Source organism: Psammomys obesus, unplaced genomic scaffold (assembly GCF_907164565.1).
Source record: "Psammomys obesus unplaced genomic scaffold, mPsaObe1.curated_primary_1811, whole genome shotgun sequence".
Classification (NCBI taxonomy): domain Eukaryota; kingdom Metazoa; phylum Chordata; class Mammalia; order Rodentia; family Muridae; genus Psammomys; species Psammomys obesus.
The window spans coordinates 12,028,897-12,045,142 of NW_026586383.1; the positions used below are offsets into that span (position 1 = coordinate 12,028,897).

Here is a 16,246-nt window from a genome sequence, read left to right on the forward strand (position 1 = left end):
AATAATAATAATAATAATAATAATAATAATAATAATAATAATAATAATAATAAACCAGTTGGCATTTCCTATGTGTGGTTAGAGTTAGGGGCCCTTTCTTCAATGCTATCTTTATTATATAGTAACCTTTTCCTTTTACCCCATCTTCCTGTTTTTACTTCAGGCAGGAAGTTAAGAGGAAAAGCTTTCTATTTTGTCAGTGGCAAAGTATTCTGTGAGGAAGACTTTTTGGTGAGTATATTATGCAGACTGCATAGGCAGGGCTCCCTAGGGCAGGCTCCTGAGAGGGCTGGAAACTGTTTTTCTGCACTCCTGGCCATTCCTTCCTCATGGACGCCTGGCTAACCTGATTCTTGGAAGAGAAGACAAGCCACAGCTTTATGCCTGTGTGCATGTGCCTCTCCCCCAGCACGTGTGTGTGTGCGTGTGTGTGTGCGCGCGCGCGCATTCGTGTACATGTGTGTCAGCGTGCATGTGCTTGTCAAGCTCCAGCCCTGCCTCCAGTTTAGTAAATCTGAGGTGGGACCCATAAACTTACATTTGTTTCAAGTTTGCAAGTCTTAAGGATCTTGTGATTCAAAGATTCTCTGGGAGTGTTTGAGACGGGGATTAAAGTCTCTGTGTTAGTTTGTCACATGAAGCCTGACACAGAGACCGGCCCAGATGCAGCTGCTAGAATGGGGAGCCCAGCACTGTGCAGACTCAGCACACAGCTGCACACCCTCAGGGGGATCACACATTTCTCAGAAGTCCATCATGCTCTCTGTTGTGGGGAGGTAGCTGACTCGCCTTTTCTCTCTCTCTCTTTCTCAACAGTACTCTGGCTTTCAGCAGTCTGCAGATAGGTGCTTTCTTTGTGGACATCTGATCATGGACATGGTGAGTATTCAGCAAGATCATAGCACCTTGGAAGGAGGCTAAAAAATTAACAATTGAACACAATGTTTTCTTTCTGGTTGTGGTCACTGCTAGTTATATTTAAGTCCTTGCACAGTGCAGCCACTTCTAATAGAAGCTGCCATTGGCTCAACCACTGCAATCTTAAGTGTGCACACTGCAGTGACTGCTCACACTGGCTGAACTCTGGTTTCTCTGTGATCCTCGCCTTTCCCAATGAGGTGCTAGGACCAGCTCATTTTACTTTCAGAAATCTCAGCCACCTGGTTATCAGGTGCAGTCAGATGAATGCAGTTGTTTTTTACTTCCAACACAAACCATTCCTAAGAAAGCTTTTGGCATCCATACAGACAGGGCCCAGGCATGGCCCACTGTGCTCAGCCAGTGGCTCTTCTAGGTAGTCTGAGTCTTTGTTTCATAAGTGAGAATAAGGTTCCCTGTGGAATCAGGTACTAAGTTAATGAATCTTTTGTCATCGGACACTGGCCTTTAAGAATTTAAGAGCTAAGCTGGGTGGTGGTGGCACATGCCTTTAATTCCAGCATTTGGAAGGCAGAAGTAGGTAAGTCTCCGAGTTCAAGACTAGCCTGGTCTACAGAGCTCCAGGATGGTCGGAGCCACACAGAGAAACCTGTCTCAAAAAAAAAAAAAGGAGGAGGAGGAGGAGGAGGAGGAGGAGGAGGAGAAGAAGAAGAAGAAGAAGAAGAAGAAGAAGAAGAAGAATGGCATTATGAGATTCATTGTTCCTTCTATTTTTTTTTTTTAATTTCTGTTGTATGTCATATGAATTTGGGTGTTTGCCATATTTGAGCTACCTGTGCACAAAGCTTTCACCATTTCAGAGCACTCTTGTTCATATGGTTTTTGTTTTGTTTTGAGATGGTCTCAGACTTTCTCAGTGGTTGAGATTACCTTAAATTTCTGATTTTTCCACCTCTGCCTCAGAGTGGTAGGATTACAGGTGTGAATCACCACTGGCTGTATGTGGTGCTATTTTTTTGTTTGTTTTAATTTTTTGAAACAAGGTCTCACTATGTCGCCTTGGCTTTGCTATGTAGACCAGCTTGGCTCAAACTTATAGAGATATACCTGTCTCTGTTTTCTCAGAGCTGGGATTAAAGAAACGTTCCACAATGCCTGGCCTAGTGCTAGGTATTGAACTCTGAACCTCATGCATGCTAGGCAAGATCTCTGCTAACTGAGCTACACTCTCAGTCCTTGTACGTGTCTTTAATGGATGTGCTTTATTTCTGGTTCTATACTAACATTTACAAAGCAAGAGTGAACAGAACAACTGCTGTCATCTAGGCCTGGAATACAACAGAGCTCAGCCCTAGGACAGCTGTGGCCGAGCTACTAGCCAAAGCCTCCAAGAGCCTAAACTTTCATTATGGTAAAAAGACACCATGACTAAGTTAACTTATAGAAGAAACACTCTAGTGGGGCCTGACAACCCTAGAGGGTGAGTTCATAACTATCTTGGCAAGAAGCACAGCAGGCAGGCATGGCACTGGAGCAGTAACTAAGAGCTTATATCCTTGTCTAAAAGTAGGAGGCAGAAGAGCTAACTGGGGATGATCTGGGCTTTTAACTCCTTAAAGACCCAGTGACACACCTCCTAAATCCTCCCAAAACATCCTTCCAAAACAGTTCCATCAACTAGGGACCATGTATTCAAATATATGAGCCTATGAGGCCCATTCTAATTCACACTACCATATTGAGCAATGTAGCTTTTTGCCACATATTACCTGTGTGTGTGCACGTGCGGGTGTACAGCCATATCTCTTCACCTGTTTAAGACTGATGTGACACCAAGCTTTAAAAAAGAACTCTCATCTATTGCCAAGAATTCTAAAAATGAAGAGTCCTTTTAAAAATACATATATTTTAAATATTTTTCTTTTTTAAAAATTATGTGTATGCATGTGCGTTTGTGGAGTGGTATGAACATCTGAATTTGGTTGTCCTTGTATGTGTGTGTGTGTGTGTGTGTGTGTGTGTGTGTCTGTTTGTATGTGCACATGTATTTGAGTGCCCATAGAGGACAGAGGAAGGTGTCAGGACCCCTGGAACTGGAGTTCCAGTGTCTGTGAGTCACCAGTTGTGGGTTCTGGAAACTGAACTCAGGTCCTCTGTCTTATCTGATGAGCAGACTCTCTTACCTCAGAAAGACTCTAGCCAACACCCACTTACTCTGTAGCAGAGCATGCTGTCCAACTGAATAAGCTGTCTGTTTGAAAACACTGTGTTAATAAAGGGGTATCTTCTGAAATAAATCTTATTCCTCAATGCTAGAATTTAAGAATCTAGCCAGGATGTAGCAAAATGGCATTTTCTATCATATTGACTTGAGGCGCAGTGAAGATTAACTTAATCTAAGGATCTCTTTCTGCCTTTAAGAGGACATGCATTCCCATTGCCAACTAGACTTTGGGAGTTGTTCCTCCGTGGCAGTGTGCTGCAGTGGAGAGGGCCTTTAGAGGTAGTAAAACCCAGTAGAGAACGAGGAAGTGTGAGATCCAGTCTGGGGTAGCAGATTAGTCGCCCTATGCTACAGTTGTTTACTCAGACTGTGGAAGGACCTGGGTCGTAGCATCTCCTCCACAGTCTCACAGTGTCCTGCAGAGCTTTCGGAAGTTCCAGGTCCCCTTCCTTAGGCCTGTTTGAAGGCTTTCTTCTTGGCTTAATACCCGCTATTGGTGACTGCCCGGTGTGTTCCCTGCAGACTGGTGTTGGGTGCTCCTGTTCATGGTGATGTCACAGTTCTGTTACTTTTGCTATTTCATGGCCCAGGTAATTGCAGAAGTAAATCTCCCACTGAATCAGCAAATATGCTTTCAACTACAAATGACAGAGGTCTCTGACTCTAATAGTATGTGTCTAATTATCTTAAGCCATCAGCTGTTAAACATCATCCAGGTGATTCTGAATAAGGAGATCTGGGGTGGGGACTGGGAATGTGTGTTTTTGTTTTTGTTTTGTCTGTTTACCAAGTTCCCAGGTAGTACTAAAAGTTGCAGATTGAGGGGCTGCACTTTGAGATGAGGACTTCACAGCCATACCTAACAACATTGTGACCCATTGACTTCACCAAAGATATGCTGTTCTTCTTGTTTCTTTTCCTTTCTTCTATTTTTCCCTTTCTTCATAATGCCTCTCCTTCTTCCTTTTCTCCCTCTCCCCTCCCTACCCTCTCCTCATTCTTTCTTCCCTCCCTTACTCTCCCCTCTTCCCCCACTCTCTTAAACCTCCTCCCCTCTCTCCTCCTCCCTGTCTCCCTCCCTGATCCTCTTCTCTTCTCTTTGCTCTCCTCCCCTCCCCTCTCCTTCATAACCCCTCTCATCTCCTTCCCCTTCCCTTTCTCTCTTCTTTCCCCTCTCTTCTCTCCTTTCCCCTCCTCTCTCCTCAATTCCCTCTTTGTTCTCCTTTCCCGTCACCCTCCCTTTTCTCTCTCCTCTCCTCCCCTTCTTTCCCCACTCCTCTCCTTCTTTCCTTTCCTCATTTCTGTTTGCCTCCTCTCCTCCCTGTTTCTTGGTTGTTTTTGTTTTGAAAGGGCCCTAGTAGTTCAAGTTACCACATCTAAATCAAATGACATTTAGAGCAAGGAGGCCTTTGGGGCTTTCCCTTCATTGTATTTTAAAAACGACAACAGAGACATTTGTCTATTTTATTTGGATTTGAGATGATCAGGGCTCCAGCCATGCTTCTAGGTTGTCACGCTGCAGAATCAAAGCCGAATGGAAGGGATCTTAGGATGTGAGAAGGTTTTGTTTAAGTTCTAGCTCCATCTGGAATTTGCTTTCATTCTTTTATATACCTGCTGCTTTCCATATCAGGGGTAGATGCTTTTGTGACCAGATTTAACTGGTTTATTGCTTTTTCCCAAGGTTCTGGTCCCAGGACAGGCTTAGCCTTTCCTAGCATTGCTATAAAGAAGGGTTAGAGTCTCTTTATTTCCTCCCAGTCAGTAACTGAGAGTTTGCATAGGTCCCTGTTTGATCCTCTCCTGTTGATGTGTCTAAGCAGACTAGCCCTCTCTTGACCTTTGTCCAGGTTAAACTCTGAGCTGGGTGGAGCCTCTGCCAATATGTTCCTCTTTCTCCATGTCCCTTCCTTCCTTTCATCTTCATGAAGTTTTCTTTGTGTCCTCAGATCCTGCAGGCCCTAGGGAAGTCCTATCACCCTGGCTGTTTCCGCTGTGTCATCTGTAATGAATGTCTGGATGGGGTGCCTTTCACTGTGGACTCAGAAAACAAGATCTACTGTGTCCGAGATTATCACAAGTAAGGAGAGGAGGAGTTAGATGACAACCTGTGCCCAGGCCCCACTGAGCTCAGCAGAATGGAAAGTATGTAGAAATTGTTTAAAAACCTGTTTAGTGATAGAGCAGAACACAAAATGGTAATCAGAGGAATCCGACCGCCCATATCTCCAGCTTTAACTAATTTCACCAGGCACCAAGTCAGTCTTAGCACCTACCATGCTCTCTACTTGTCAGACCAGCCCAGCTAGCCATGAAGGGAGCAAACAAGCTTCTTATTCCTAGGGGAGCAGGAGGTAGCCAGATGTCCCTGTAGCAGCCAGCAATAATGTTCATATTAAAGAGAGTGATCCTAGCTCCACATAAGCCTGAGGGCTGGCTCCCGGCAGGCCCTGGTTGCCATTTCTGTGCTGGTAACAACACAGCTGTGTGCTATGTTCCCCCTTTGTTTCTCCCCAGAGTGCTGGCCCCGAAGTGTGCAGCCTGTGGACTTCCCATTCTTCCCCCAGAGGTAAGATGCTTTTCTAGATCTGCCCTAGGTATCTAAAGACTGGGCTCTCTTCCTTGAGTCACTCAGATGTGTAATCTGTTCTTAAACCTTTCAGCACACCCTTCTAATGCCCGACACTGTCTCTTTCTCCTGGGCTGGCTTCCTAGCCCCATGTCCTTCTTATGCCTATTTGTCCCAATAGCCAGATCAAGCTGTCTTAGATTAACAGAGGGCAGAAAGCTTTTCTTCCTTTATTCATCTTTAAAAATAAATACCTGTGAACCCTGCCTCAGTGAATAAAATAGAGGCTTTCATATGCATGCACATACCATGTGCCTGTCTACATCAAAGGCGTGTACACACGTGTGTGCCTGCCTACATATGGCCATCTGTATATTACACATGCAAAAAATTATAAAATTAAACAAAATGTTCCCACTCGTCCTTTTTTCAGTGTTGTCTTCGGCATCCCAAAGATCACCCTGCCCCATCTGCTCTCACACCCATGGAATTCTTGTTTCTACAAGTGTTTAATATTGACCGTTAGTTGATTTATATTCCTCCTCCAAGGCCTCCTGTTGTTCCCCCACAGTCTCTTCCCACCCTGCCCCATTGTTGGTTGTATTTGCTTTTCTTTTGTCCCAGGGCTCAGATGAGACCATCCGTGTTGTGTCTATGGACAGAGACTACCACGTGGAGTGCTACCACTGTGAGGTAGGCGCCTCCCTGCTAAGGCCTAACACCTACTCCAGAAGGCCTCCTAGGGCTTGGGACTGAGGTGACCGAGAGACCAAGTTTTCTCTGAGGTCTGTCCGCAAGAGCTGATTGTATGGGGGTGATAACAGAGCTTGGTGTGATGGTCTGTGCCATTTTTTACAAATTCAAAATGAGAAAGTTCTGAAGCTTCCAACTGCTACCCTGAAGCTGCAGAGCTCAGAGCATTGTGTATACTGGGCCTCAGAGTCTCTGTCACTTAAGTGTGTGATGAGGGTTGAGGGAGGAGGTGTCCTTCCCTCCTGGGTGCAGAATGTTCTGTCTGAAGTAAGCCCTGGAAATCATGGAGAACCCCCTTTTGGAGACAGGCACATCATTTAGTGGGTAGCAAGGTGTCAGGGGGCTTCTCTTTTCTGACCAACATTGAAGAAACCATAGTCCCTTATGACTGCCAGAAAAGCCAGCAGTCACTACACCAATCTTCAATACATACTGAGTATGCATAGAAATAGACAAGACTCACTTGTGATCTTGGAGGTAGGGAGAGCAAAGAGTATGGGTTCCATGAAGATCGATCTCACAGCCAGCACTGAGGAAGCAAGTGGGCATCATGGCTGACATCATGAGCCAGAAGATATTTATGACCCTGGATGGCCACTAAAAATAGAAGTGCCTTGCCAGGCGGCGGTGGTGCACGCCTTTGATCGCAGCACTTGGAGAGGCAGAGGCAGGTGGATCTCTTAAATTCAAGGCCAGCCTGGTCTGCAGAATGAGTTCCAGGACAGCCAGGGATGTCTTGAAAAACAAACAAACAGAACAACAAAATACAAGGGCCACAATTGAAATTGTGTGTGTCCTTCCTGTTTTTTAGTAGCCACATTCGGTAGAGTGCTTGCCTATGATGCAGAGAGTCCTGGGCTCAGTATGAAGCATCACAAGAGCTATGAGTGGTAATGCACACCTGTAATCTCAGCACTTACCATGCTGAGGCAGGAAGATCAAAAGTGACTACAGAGCATATCTGGCCTGGCTACATGAAACACTATCTCAAAAGAGGGGAGATGTGTGGGGTTAATTAACCAACCCAAAAGATGCACAATATTATCATTTCAACTAGTAGTCCATATAAAAAATATTCATGTTATTTTTCTATCTTCTTTGAGTCATGGAAGCCTGTTATGTATTTGTTCTGACGCTACATCTTAGTTTCAACCAATCCCATTTGAAGAGCTTCATGGTGGCAGGTAGCCATTGGTTCTTTCACTGGACAGGAGCTGCCCACAACCACACAGCAACCTTTGCTGATTGGGTGAATTGTGGTTTCATGTTGCTCTTGCAGTCTCTTTTGTCTTCATGGAACATGCTTGCTTCCTTGTAGGACTGTGGTCTGGAGCTCAATGATGAGGATGGCCGCCGCTGCTACCCACTGGAGGACCACCTGTTCTGTCACTCCTGCCATGTCAAGAGACTGGAGGAAGGGCCCTCACCTGCAGCCCTCCCCCAGCACCACTTCTAGCCAGAGACACAGTGGGGATGCGGGCCAGGGCTGCCCAGGGAGCTCTCTGTGCAGCACTCTGGGCCCCCAGAGCTGGTACACAGGAAGAAGAGGGCCAGGAGGTCAAGTTCCTGTGTGTGTGTGAAGGGTAGCTTTCCTTTAACCACAGCAGTGTGCACGTCCCATCCAGCCCATGTATTTTTCAAGTGCTTTTCCCCATTACCACACCCTCGCCAAATCACTCAGGAAGATGTCCTAGCTCAAACATGGCACACAACACTTGTGTAACTGTGTAACTGTAAATGTGTAACTGGACACATTCTACTCCCTGGAAAAAGTTCATGTTTCATGGGGACAGGTTTTCAGATCCTATTGAGCACACTTCACAGTGTCCTTAAAGAGAAACAGTGATGGAGGTGAGCAGCACTTCCTTCCCCTAGGAAAAGGCCTGCACCCAGATGACTCTCACACAGCCTATGGCGTGCTTTCACAGTCTCCACCTCAGAGCTTTAGCTCTTCTAGAGTGCTGAGACTCTTAACTGCGTTGCAGCAAGAAAGAAGCATTGCAATACTTTGTATCCTTGGAGATTGCTTGGCAAACCAGAGCCGAGCTTAGATGTCTGGGCGGCCGGGTCTCCCTCTTGTGCCTTTCCTCCCAGCAGAGCTGTGGCAGAGGCCTGCCCCTCCTACTCCATCAGCTTTGAGAGAACTGGTGCAGGCACCAGGCTTCTTGTCCACTGCTTGGTGCTGTTTTCCTCATTGCTTCCTCCAGTCTGTGGCATTGGAGTTGTTTTCTCAAGGTGACCTCAGAGTCATCCTGACCCTGACACCTTTTTTAGCTTATTTGCGCATGACCTTTGGGAATCACAGTCCATGTCTTGGGAGAGAGCTCCTTCTGAAAGGAAAATTTCTGTGTATGAAATCTCAGAGCTAGCACCAGAAGGAGTGCCAAAGAGGTTGCCAAGCTGTTTCAGAGGTATCTCTCTTGCCCACTTCTCAGCAGAGACATGCATTCGGTTTGAAGAAACCAATATAAGGTACACTGTTTTGTCTCTTTTTTCCTCATTACTTCTCTCTACTTTTTTCTACACACAAAACATACCTCACAGATAAATAGTTTTCACCAGATCACAGATCAAAGAGGAATTAACACATCATATTGGAGACTGTTGGTGTGTTAGCTGTGGCCAGTCTCCCGCTCTTGACTGCAGCTAAGCAGTTGCAAAGCAAGGTCATCTGAGACCAGATGCAACTGAAATCATCACTCTGGCCCCATGGACCTCTACGCAGTAGCTCCTAGGGTAGCTGGGCTAAGAGAGAGATCACATGCTGACAAAAATATCAAGACCACGTCCGAGCTGGGTATGTGGGCACACCTGTCCTCTTAATATTTGAGAGGCTAAAGTTTGTGAAGTAGGAGTTTAAGGCAGTTCTCAACTACAGGAGGCTCTGACCCATGTAAAAAATTAAAATTAAAAAAAAAGAAAGAGAAAGAAAAAACAACAAAAACCTACCCAGCACTGAAGAACATAATTAACTCTTCCTATCACTTCCTGAGGCCAAAGCTCATTGCCTCCTTGGTAGTTCCAATGGGTAAAACTGGAAAAACAAAAAACAAAATGGGTTTCTATCTGCCCTCTTATCTTCAGGGAGTGCCGCCTGGCTTGTGGCAGGAAGTCGGGCTGGGTACCAGCAACTGGCCTAGGCGATGGAGCATGGTCAGTAGAGCTTGCCGCACATGAGTGTGGACCCCTGACTGGGCCCTGGCTTTACCTGTGGGCTGTTTAATCCTGCTGGCCTCCATTACCTGTGAGAAGGTCAGAATTAGCACTGTGGACCAGGACCATCTTTTTCATTTTTATAAGGTTCATTCTGTTGGGATCCTTGGCCAGAGGTACTTCTTTGTTTCCTATTCTAGAGCCCCCTTTAAAAACCTATGAATACATGGGGCTATGGAGCTAGACCCCAAGGCCAGTCCTGTTTCTTCCCTTCAAGTTATCTAGCTTGGCTTTGGCAAGGCTGGCAGGGAAAGAAAATGAGCCAGTATGTCTTTGCCATGTTTGATGTTCTGGTCTAGTCTTAATTTTAAGTCAAGATGATTGAAGAAAATTGCAGTGGAATCCATGTCAGACGTAGAAGGGATTTGTTTGCAAATTAAATAATTTAAAACTCTGATTAATTTTTTGAATGAAATTCCTGATGGAGGTGATTCAGATGTGTTTGCAAATACTACATTTTATATTATTGAAAAGAACAATAAAGGAATTTACAGACTTCCCAGAACCCCCAGGACTGTTTTCTCTGGCTGTTTTCTGGAGAAGGCACCACTAGGGGTCTCATATTTCTTGTTTCTCTCCATCTCAGGCCTGTGCACTAACAAGAAGACATGTTCACTTCTCTGGGATTTTACATGTACTATAAATTTTGGCCAGATAGAGCTGTAAGGAGATTATACTTATGGGCATATAGGAAGAAAACAGAGGGACTGGGGAGGGACTGTTTTAAAAATTAAAACAAATAGCTTTTTCAAGATTCCTGTACAACTCTTGTACATTGGATAAAACAAAGGAGGTGACAGATGATCCAGGGCTAGCCTCTGCCATCACCTTCCTCATTCTGTCGTGTAGGTTTCAGAAGAACTGCCAGCCTTAACAGAGTTATTGGCTACATGTTAAGCAAGACAGGACTTTCCATTCCCCTGGCTAGTGCCTCAGTGAACCACCTTTCAGCTGAGTCTTGTGAGGGTCCATGTTGAATCTGAGGTGGCTGACAGAAGAATAAAATGTTCTGAACACCCTCAGGTACTGCTGTGGCTTTGTTTGCATGGCCTTCTGTCATACAGAACACAGAACAGGATTGTTTAAGAAGATTCAGAACCAGCCCTTTGCAGACATTACTGTTCTGTAATACCTTTTTCTCACTTAGTAAAAGTGCTGTCGACCAGTTAGATCCCTTTCAAAGAATAGTGTGAGACTTGACTCCAAACTATGCTTGCACAATATACTTGTAAAAACCCAGGAAGGGAGATCTCAGTCAGCCAAGTGCTTCCATGAGGACTTCAGTTTGGTTCACCAGATGCAGTGGTGTGCTCTTTTAATACAGTTCTGGGGCTTGATGGCTAACTAGTTGAGCCCAATTAGTGAGCACTAGGTTGCAAGACCTTGTTTCCAAGGAGGTGGAAACCTGAGGTTGTCCTTTGGGTTCCACATGCCTACATGCCTACACATACATGGGCACACACATTAAGAAAACTTCCAAGAGACCAATTTATTTATTATTTTTTTTTTTTTGGTATTTTTCTTTGCCAAGAATCGGGCCTAATTTTATTCTCGGCTAGCGCCTGAAGTAATTTTAACAGAAAAGAGTAAATAAAATGTACTAAGCTATATTTTGTTCTGGGTACAAACAGGACAGATGGGACTCATCTCTCCAGTGTGTATGAAAATGTCACTGCATAGGGATATAATTTTCTTCTATCTCTTACAAAAAAATTATTGAAAGTTTCACTCTTACATAAAATTATTCCAGGTGGTGTGACAATAAAGCTACATGAGTTTGTAGGCTATGACAGTTTCTCTTCTTGGCGGTTAGGGAGTATTTTGTGTCTAGGGTAAACAGACAGTATTTTTGCTGGTACGTAGCTGAGACTGGCCTTGAACTTATGATCCACCTGCCTCTACTTCATATGCTGAGAATACAGGTGTGCACCATCATGCCTAGCATGGAGCTCTAAAATCCATGGGTATTGTATTAGTTTTGCATTGCTGTGGCCAAATTGCTGACAGAAACAAAGGAGGATTTATTTTGGCTCATGGTTTCAGGAGACTTAAGTCTGTCATAGCAGGGAGGCATGATGGAACAGCTTCATTCTTGGCAAAGGGGGCATGAAACAGCAGTTTTTAGTGTCATGGTAGACCAGGAAGCAGAGCAAGTAGACCAGAACCAGATGTCATGCCATAACCTTTTTAAAGGCTCCATAGCCTTTCAAAATAGCACCATCGGCTGGAACAAGCAATCACAACATGAGCCTTCGTTGTTTCAGAGTAAAATCACAGCTGGAGTTAAATGGGAAACATCTGGGATTTTGCTCTTTGTGGGGCTCTGCTGAATAAGGTTGAAGTCGCCTCCAGATAGCCAATTATTTGCACTTGGTCTATGATAGACTCCCTTTTCTCAGTTCTGAAAGTCTCCCCTGATCTGGGTAACCTCAGGTCTTGTATGGAGCTAAAGAGCATCACATAGCCCTCAAGACAGATTATAGCCAGACCCTTCCTTGATAAGGAAACTGCTCTAGCATCTAGGAATTCCTAAAATTCCCCACCTTGTTAAGGATCTTAGTCCAGCAGTGACCTTCAGTTGTACTTGGAGATTCCCCTACCCAATAGGATTACTGTATTTTCCTTCATGTGATAGGACCCCTGTCCCCAGCGAATCAAACACATTCACCTTCAAAATCCCTTCCTCTGCCCAGGGTTTATATTGCCCTTGATTTCAAAGAATAAAGGTACGATTCAACATGGCTGAGACTCATCTATTTGGAGGGAAGAATCACAGCTGAATACCTGAACTTGGGCTGCCTGTCTGGACAACTCCCTGGCCACCGCCATAAGTTCCTTAACTACCTGAGACTTGATTGCCTGTGCTGCCAGCTGCAGCGGTCAGCAGCTGTTGACTTGTGTCTCACCGGATCTGCCTTCAGGTTGGTCTTTGGCCTTTGTGGTGCTCAGCACAGCAGCTCAGCCAAGAGCTGTAACTCTGGTATTGCCATAGGCTCTGGGACGCCCCAGATTCCATTGCCACTGGGGATCTCATTCTAAAAGAGCTTAAATTGTAACACTCAGCACATTCAGACCTCAACCTAAAGGCTCTAGCTGCCCCTAAGAGAAACCAAACCCCTGGTTCTCCATCCAGAGGCCAAGCTCCAGGACCCCCCTCAGAATGGAGAACGCCAGCTCTTAAGTATTGGCTTGTAAATTAGCATGCTGTGGTTTCATAGACCCTGGCAGCAGTTAGGGAACTCAGGTAGACAAAGAGCAGCTTTTTGCTAGTAATAACAGTAGCAGGCAGACTGTCAGCATTTCCACTGGTTCTCTGAAGAGAGCCAGTCAGTGCCGGTGCAGTGGGCTGCAGTAGGGTGTGATGGTGGCAGCCTCTAATCCTAGCACTCGGGAGCCAGAAGCAAGAGGATCTAGGAGTTCAAGAATAGCTAGTCTACAAAGTGAGTTCCAGGAGAGGCGGGCCTTCATGGAGAAAACCTGTCTCAAAAAACAAAACAAAAAAATCTGGTCTTCCTAGTGTGCACTCTGTCTGCCTGGCTTGCTGTAAGTGAACAAACAAAACAACCCACTACCAAGAGGGCTTAATTCCAGCTGACCCACCATCAGGCCAGTCTGGCTATGTGACAGGCTTTATTCTTAACTTTGCCTGACTAGTCTTGAGTTTTGGTTTTGGTTTCCAAAAAGAGAAATCAGAGGGAAAGGGCAGCCAATCAGATCATCCCCAATGTCTGGCTGGGCCAAAAATCATAGCTACTTGGGAAAGTCCCTAAGCCCCTGGCCAATCAGGATTGGCCCTGTACCCCTTGACTGGCTGCCCACCAATCAAGGTAAAGTTTGCCTACTCATCCCTGGAGTTCCCCTGACTTCTATAAATACGGCCTGTGTCAAGGTGGAGACCCCATCATGCTGGAGTTCTGCAGAAAGTAAAGGTTCTCTGCTGTTTGCATACTAGGTGAGTCTGGGATCAGTGAGATTTGGACCCTAACACTATCATCCAAGATTATTCACCATACTGACATCCCTGAAGATGCAGGCATGTCCAAATGCCATCCTTGGGTATTGGTAAGAACAGCTAAGGATTCTGCCAAACATAAAAACTGTAAGCTCAAAATATTAAGAGCTTTGTGTTACAATTTATTTATCTGTAACTCAGTTGCTCAGTTCGTTGCCTTGAACTTTGTAGTGGACAAGGTTGTGTTATGTCAAAAGGTTGGCTCTGGAATGAAGGTAGACATGCCTTATGCTCACTAGATATAAGAAATCGTCTCAGGGAATCCTATTCCAAGCATTGAAGCTTCCTTAACTAGTTCTTCCATGCCTGTCATCACAGTAGTCATTTTCTTTGTTGGGTTTGTTACTGCTAAGGTTTCAGCCAGATGATCCTAGAGGTGAGTGACCCTTTGGTTTGAAGCAGCCACACTTCGGGGTGGGTGACTAGAGCCATTGGGGTACACAGGTAATACAGACACTTGTCATTCACTGTTCTCTGGTTTCTTCTCCATGACTGCCATGTCTAATGCTCTAAGGACACAAGGTCCCTGAAAGTAAGGTGCTGAGCACAGTGCCGTGAGGAGAGTAGCTAGTCAGATTTCACACACGGCTCCTCTTGATGGTGAGGATGGTGTTACAGGAAAGTGGGGACATGTGATGTACTGTCAGTCAGCTCTCTGGGGAGAAAAACAAAAGCTCTGATAGGAAGTGTGCGCCGGTTTCCATCTCATAAATGCTGCTACCACTGTCAATTCCACTCTGTGACATGACCCCCTGGAACTTGGAAATACCAACCTCCCTCGGGCATTTGAACACCTTGGAGCCAAGACAGTAGGAAAAACCTGTTCAGTTCCATGATTGAAACAGTAGCAACAGTAACTGTGTCTCCATCCAGATTATCCCACACACCCTATGCTCTTAATCAGTCATCACTCTGTAGACACCTAAGACATGAAAAGGAAAGCAAGCCCTCAAAAACGAGTGATCCGTAAGCAACAGGAACAAGGCCCATTCCAGGCAGCCATCCAGATACATATGTCTTGACTACTCTGGCTTCTGGGGAGAAGGTCATGTTTTATGGTGTTTTTCATTAAAGCTTGTCCGTAAAACCTCATTAACCTCATTATGAGGCTGTGAGGAAGACCTAATGACTTTTCTCTGCTTGGGTTTGTATTGGTTTCCTATTCTGTTCTAGTCAGTTACTTAAACCTAATGGCTTAGAACACAAATGTATTCTAATTCTGGAGAAATGGCTCCTGTAGGGATGCTAGCTCCTTTCAAGGATGCTAGGGAAGACTCATTCTATCTCCAGCAGTACTTTTCTTGTTGCTGTGACAGAGTGCTTGGCAGAAGGAAGGAATGAGAGGTTTGTTTGGGCTCAGGGTTTCAAGGGACACAGAGAAGGTGTGATGACTGGCCACTCAGCAGCAGTGGAATCATGAGGACAGAAGCTCTTTGCATCCTGACAGATCAGATAGCAGAGTGTAGAGGAACCAGAAGTGGATGCCTTGAAAGCCTGCTCCCAAAGACTCACTTCCATTAGCTAAATCACAGACTTTGCACAACTTTCCCAAACAGCACTACCTTCTGGACACCAACTATTCAAACAAATGAGTTTTCAGCTCAGGGCAGGGTGTGGCTGGGTCTGTATCTCTGTGTGGCTGCTGTCATACCTCTGCCTCCTTGTAATGAATTAATGACTTTTGGGATTACGTTGAGCTCATCCAGATAATCTAGAATAATCTCCCTATTTCAGGATCCTTAATCTGAAATCCCCTTTTGTTTTGCACAATAATATATTCCTGGATCTTTGGATATTATACACATTTGGAAGGGACCATTGTTCAGCCTACTTTAGATTAAAACAATTTTTTTGAGGGGCGAGGCTGCGGTGAAAATGAAGTAATATCCATGGGATATTAGACGCCTTTTCTTCATGTAGTGCTAAAAGTAAGTTTCCTGAAATTGAACGGATATGTGCCACTGCCCTTCAAGCTCTGCTTCCTCTCCCATTTTGGTGCAGTCAGCCTGCAATGCCAACCAGCAGAACAGCCGGGAGCGAGACATACTTGAGGCAGCTGTGAATGCCACAAGAACAGACTCTGAGGACACAGCTTCACTGAGACAGCTCATTTTATTGGGTGTGTGTTGGGGGGTATGACAAAGGCCACTTAAACCTGTGGAGTTGGGTAGGGGTTTGGACACACCTCAACCCCACTCTTGCTCTGGCCAGTTTTCCCAGGTCCCATGGCTTCCTGTTTCCGTATACTATACACATCAACATGAGTGGAATCACAGTGTAGAAAAAGGTCAGTTATCATATATCGATGGAAGGTCTGGTCCAGAAGGGCTCCAGTATGTGATACTTCCTAGAGAAGCCCTAGAAATGTGGTTTCCTCCAAGTGTGCCAGAGAGTCTAAGTCTCTGTCATTGCTAAATTACATTCAGGTATCACCTGTTAACAAAGTTTCAAAAACAAATGGGTAGGGCACACTATGTCATGGAAGTGGGAGATGAAGTCTAAGTACTCAAACCCAATCCTAACGCTGCAGCACAAAATACGAAATGGGCAGCAGTAATGCTGGTAATCTGTAAATTACACTTATCTACCTGACCTG

At 45.1% G+C, this 16,246-nt stretch overlaps 1 protein-coding gene across 1 annotated transcript in view; it reads left to right on the forward strand.

Moving 5' to 3' along the window:
• Limd1 (LIM domain containing 1) overlaps window positions 1-12,379 on the forward strand; it is a 55,040-nt gene extending 42,661 nt beyond the window's left edge. The window contains exons 3-8 of the mRNA XM_055601675.1: window positions 164-231; window positions 817-879; window positions 5,053-5,183; window positions 5,621-5,672; window positions 6,297-6,365; window positions 7,744-12,379. Coding sequence (XP_055457650.1) covers window positions 164-231; window positions 817-879; window positions 5,053-5,183; window positions 5,621-5,672; window positions 6,297-6,365; window positions 7,744-7,881 — 521 coding nt within the window. The 3' untranslated portion in view covers window positions 7,882-12,379. The remainder of the gene's footprint in view (window positions 1-163; window positions 232-816; window positions 880-5,052; window positions 5,184-5,620; window positions 5,673-6,296; window positions 6,366-7,743) is intronic.
• The last annotated feature ends 3,867 nt before the right edge of the window (window positions 12,380-16,246 follow it).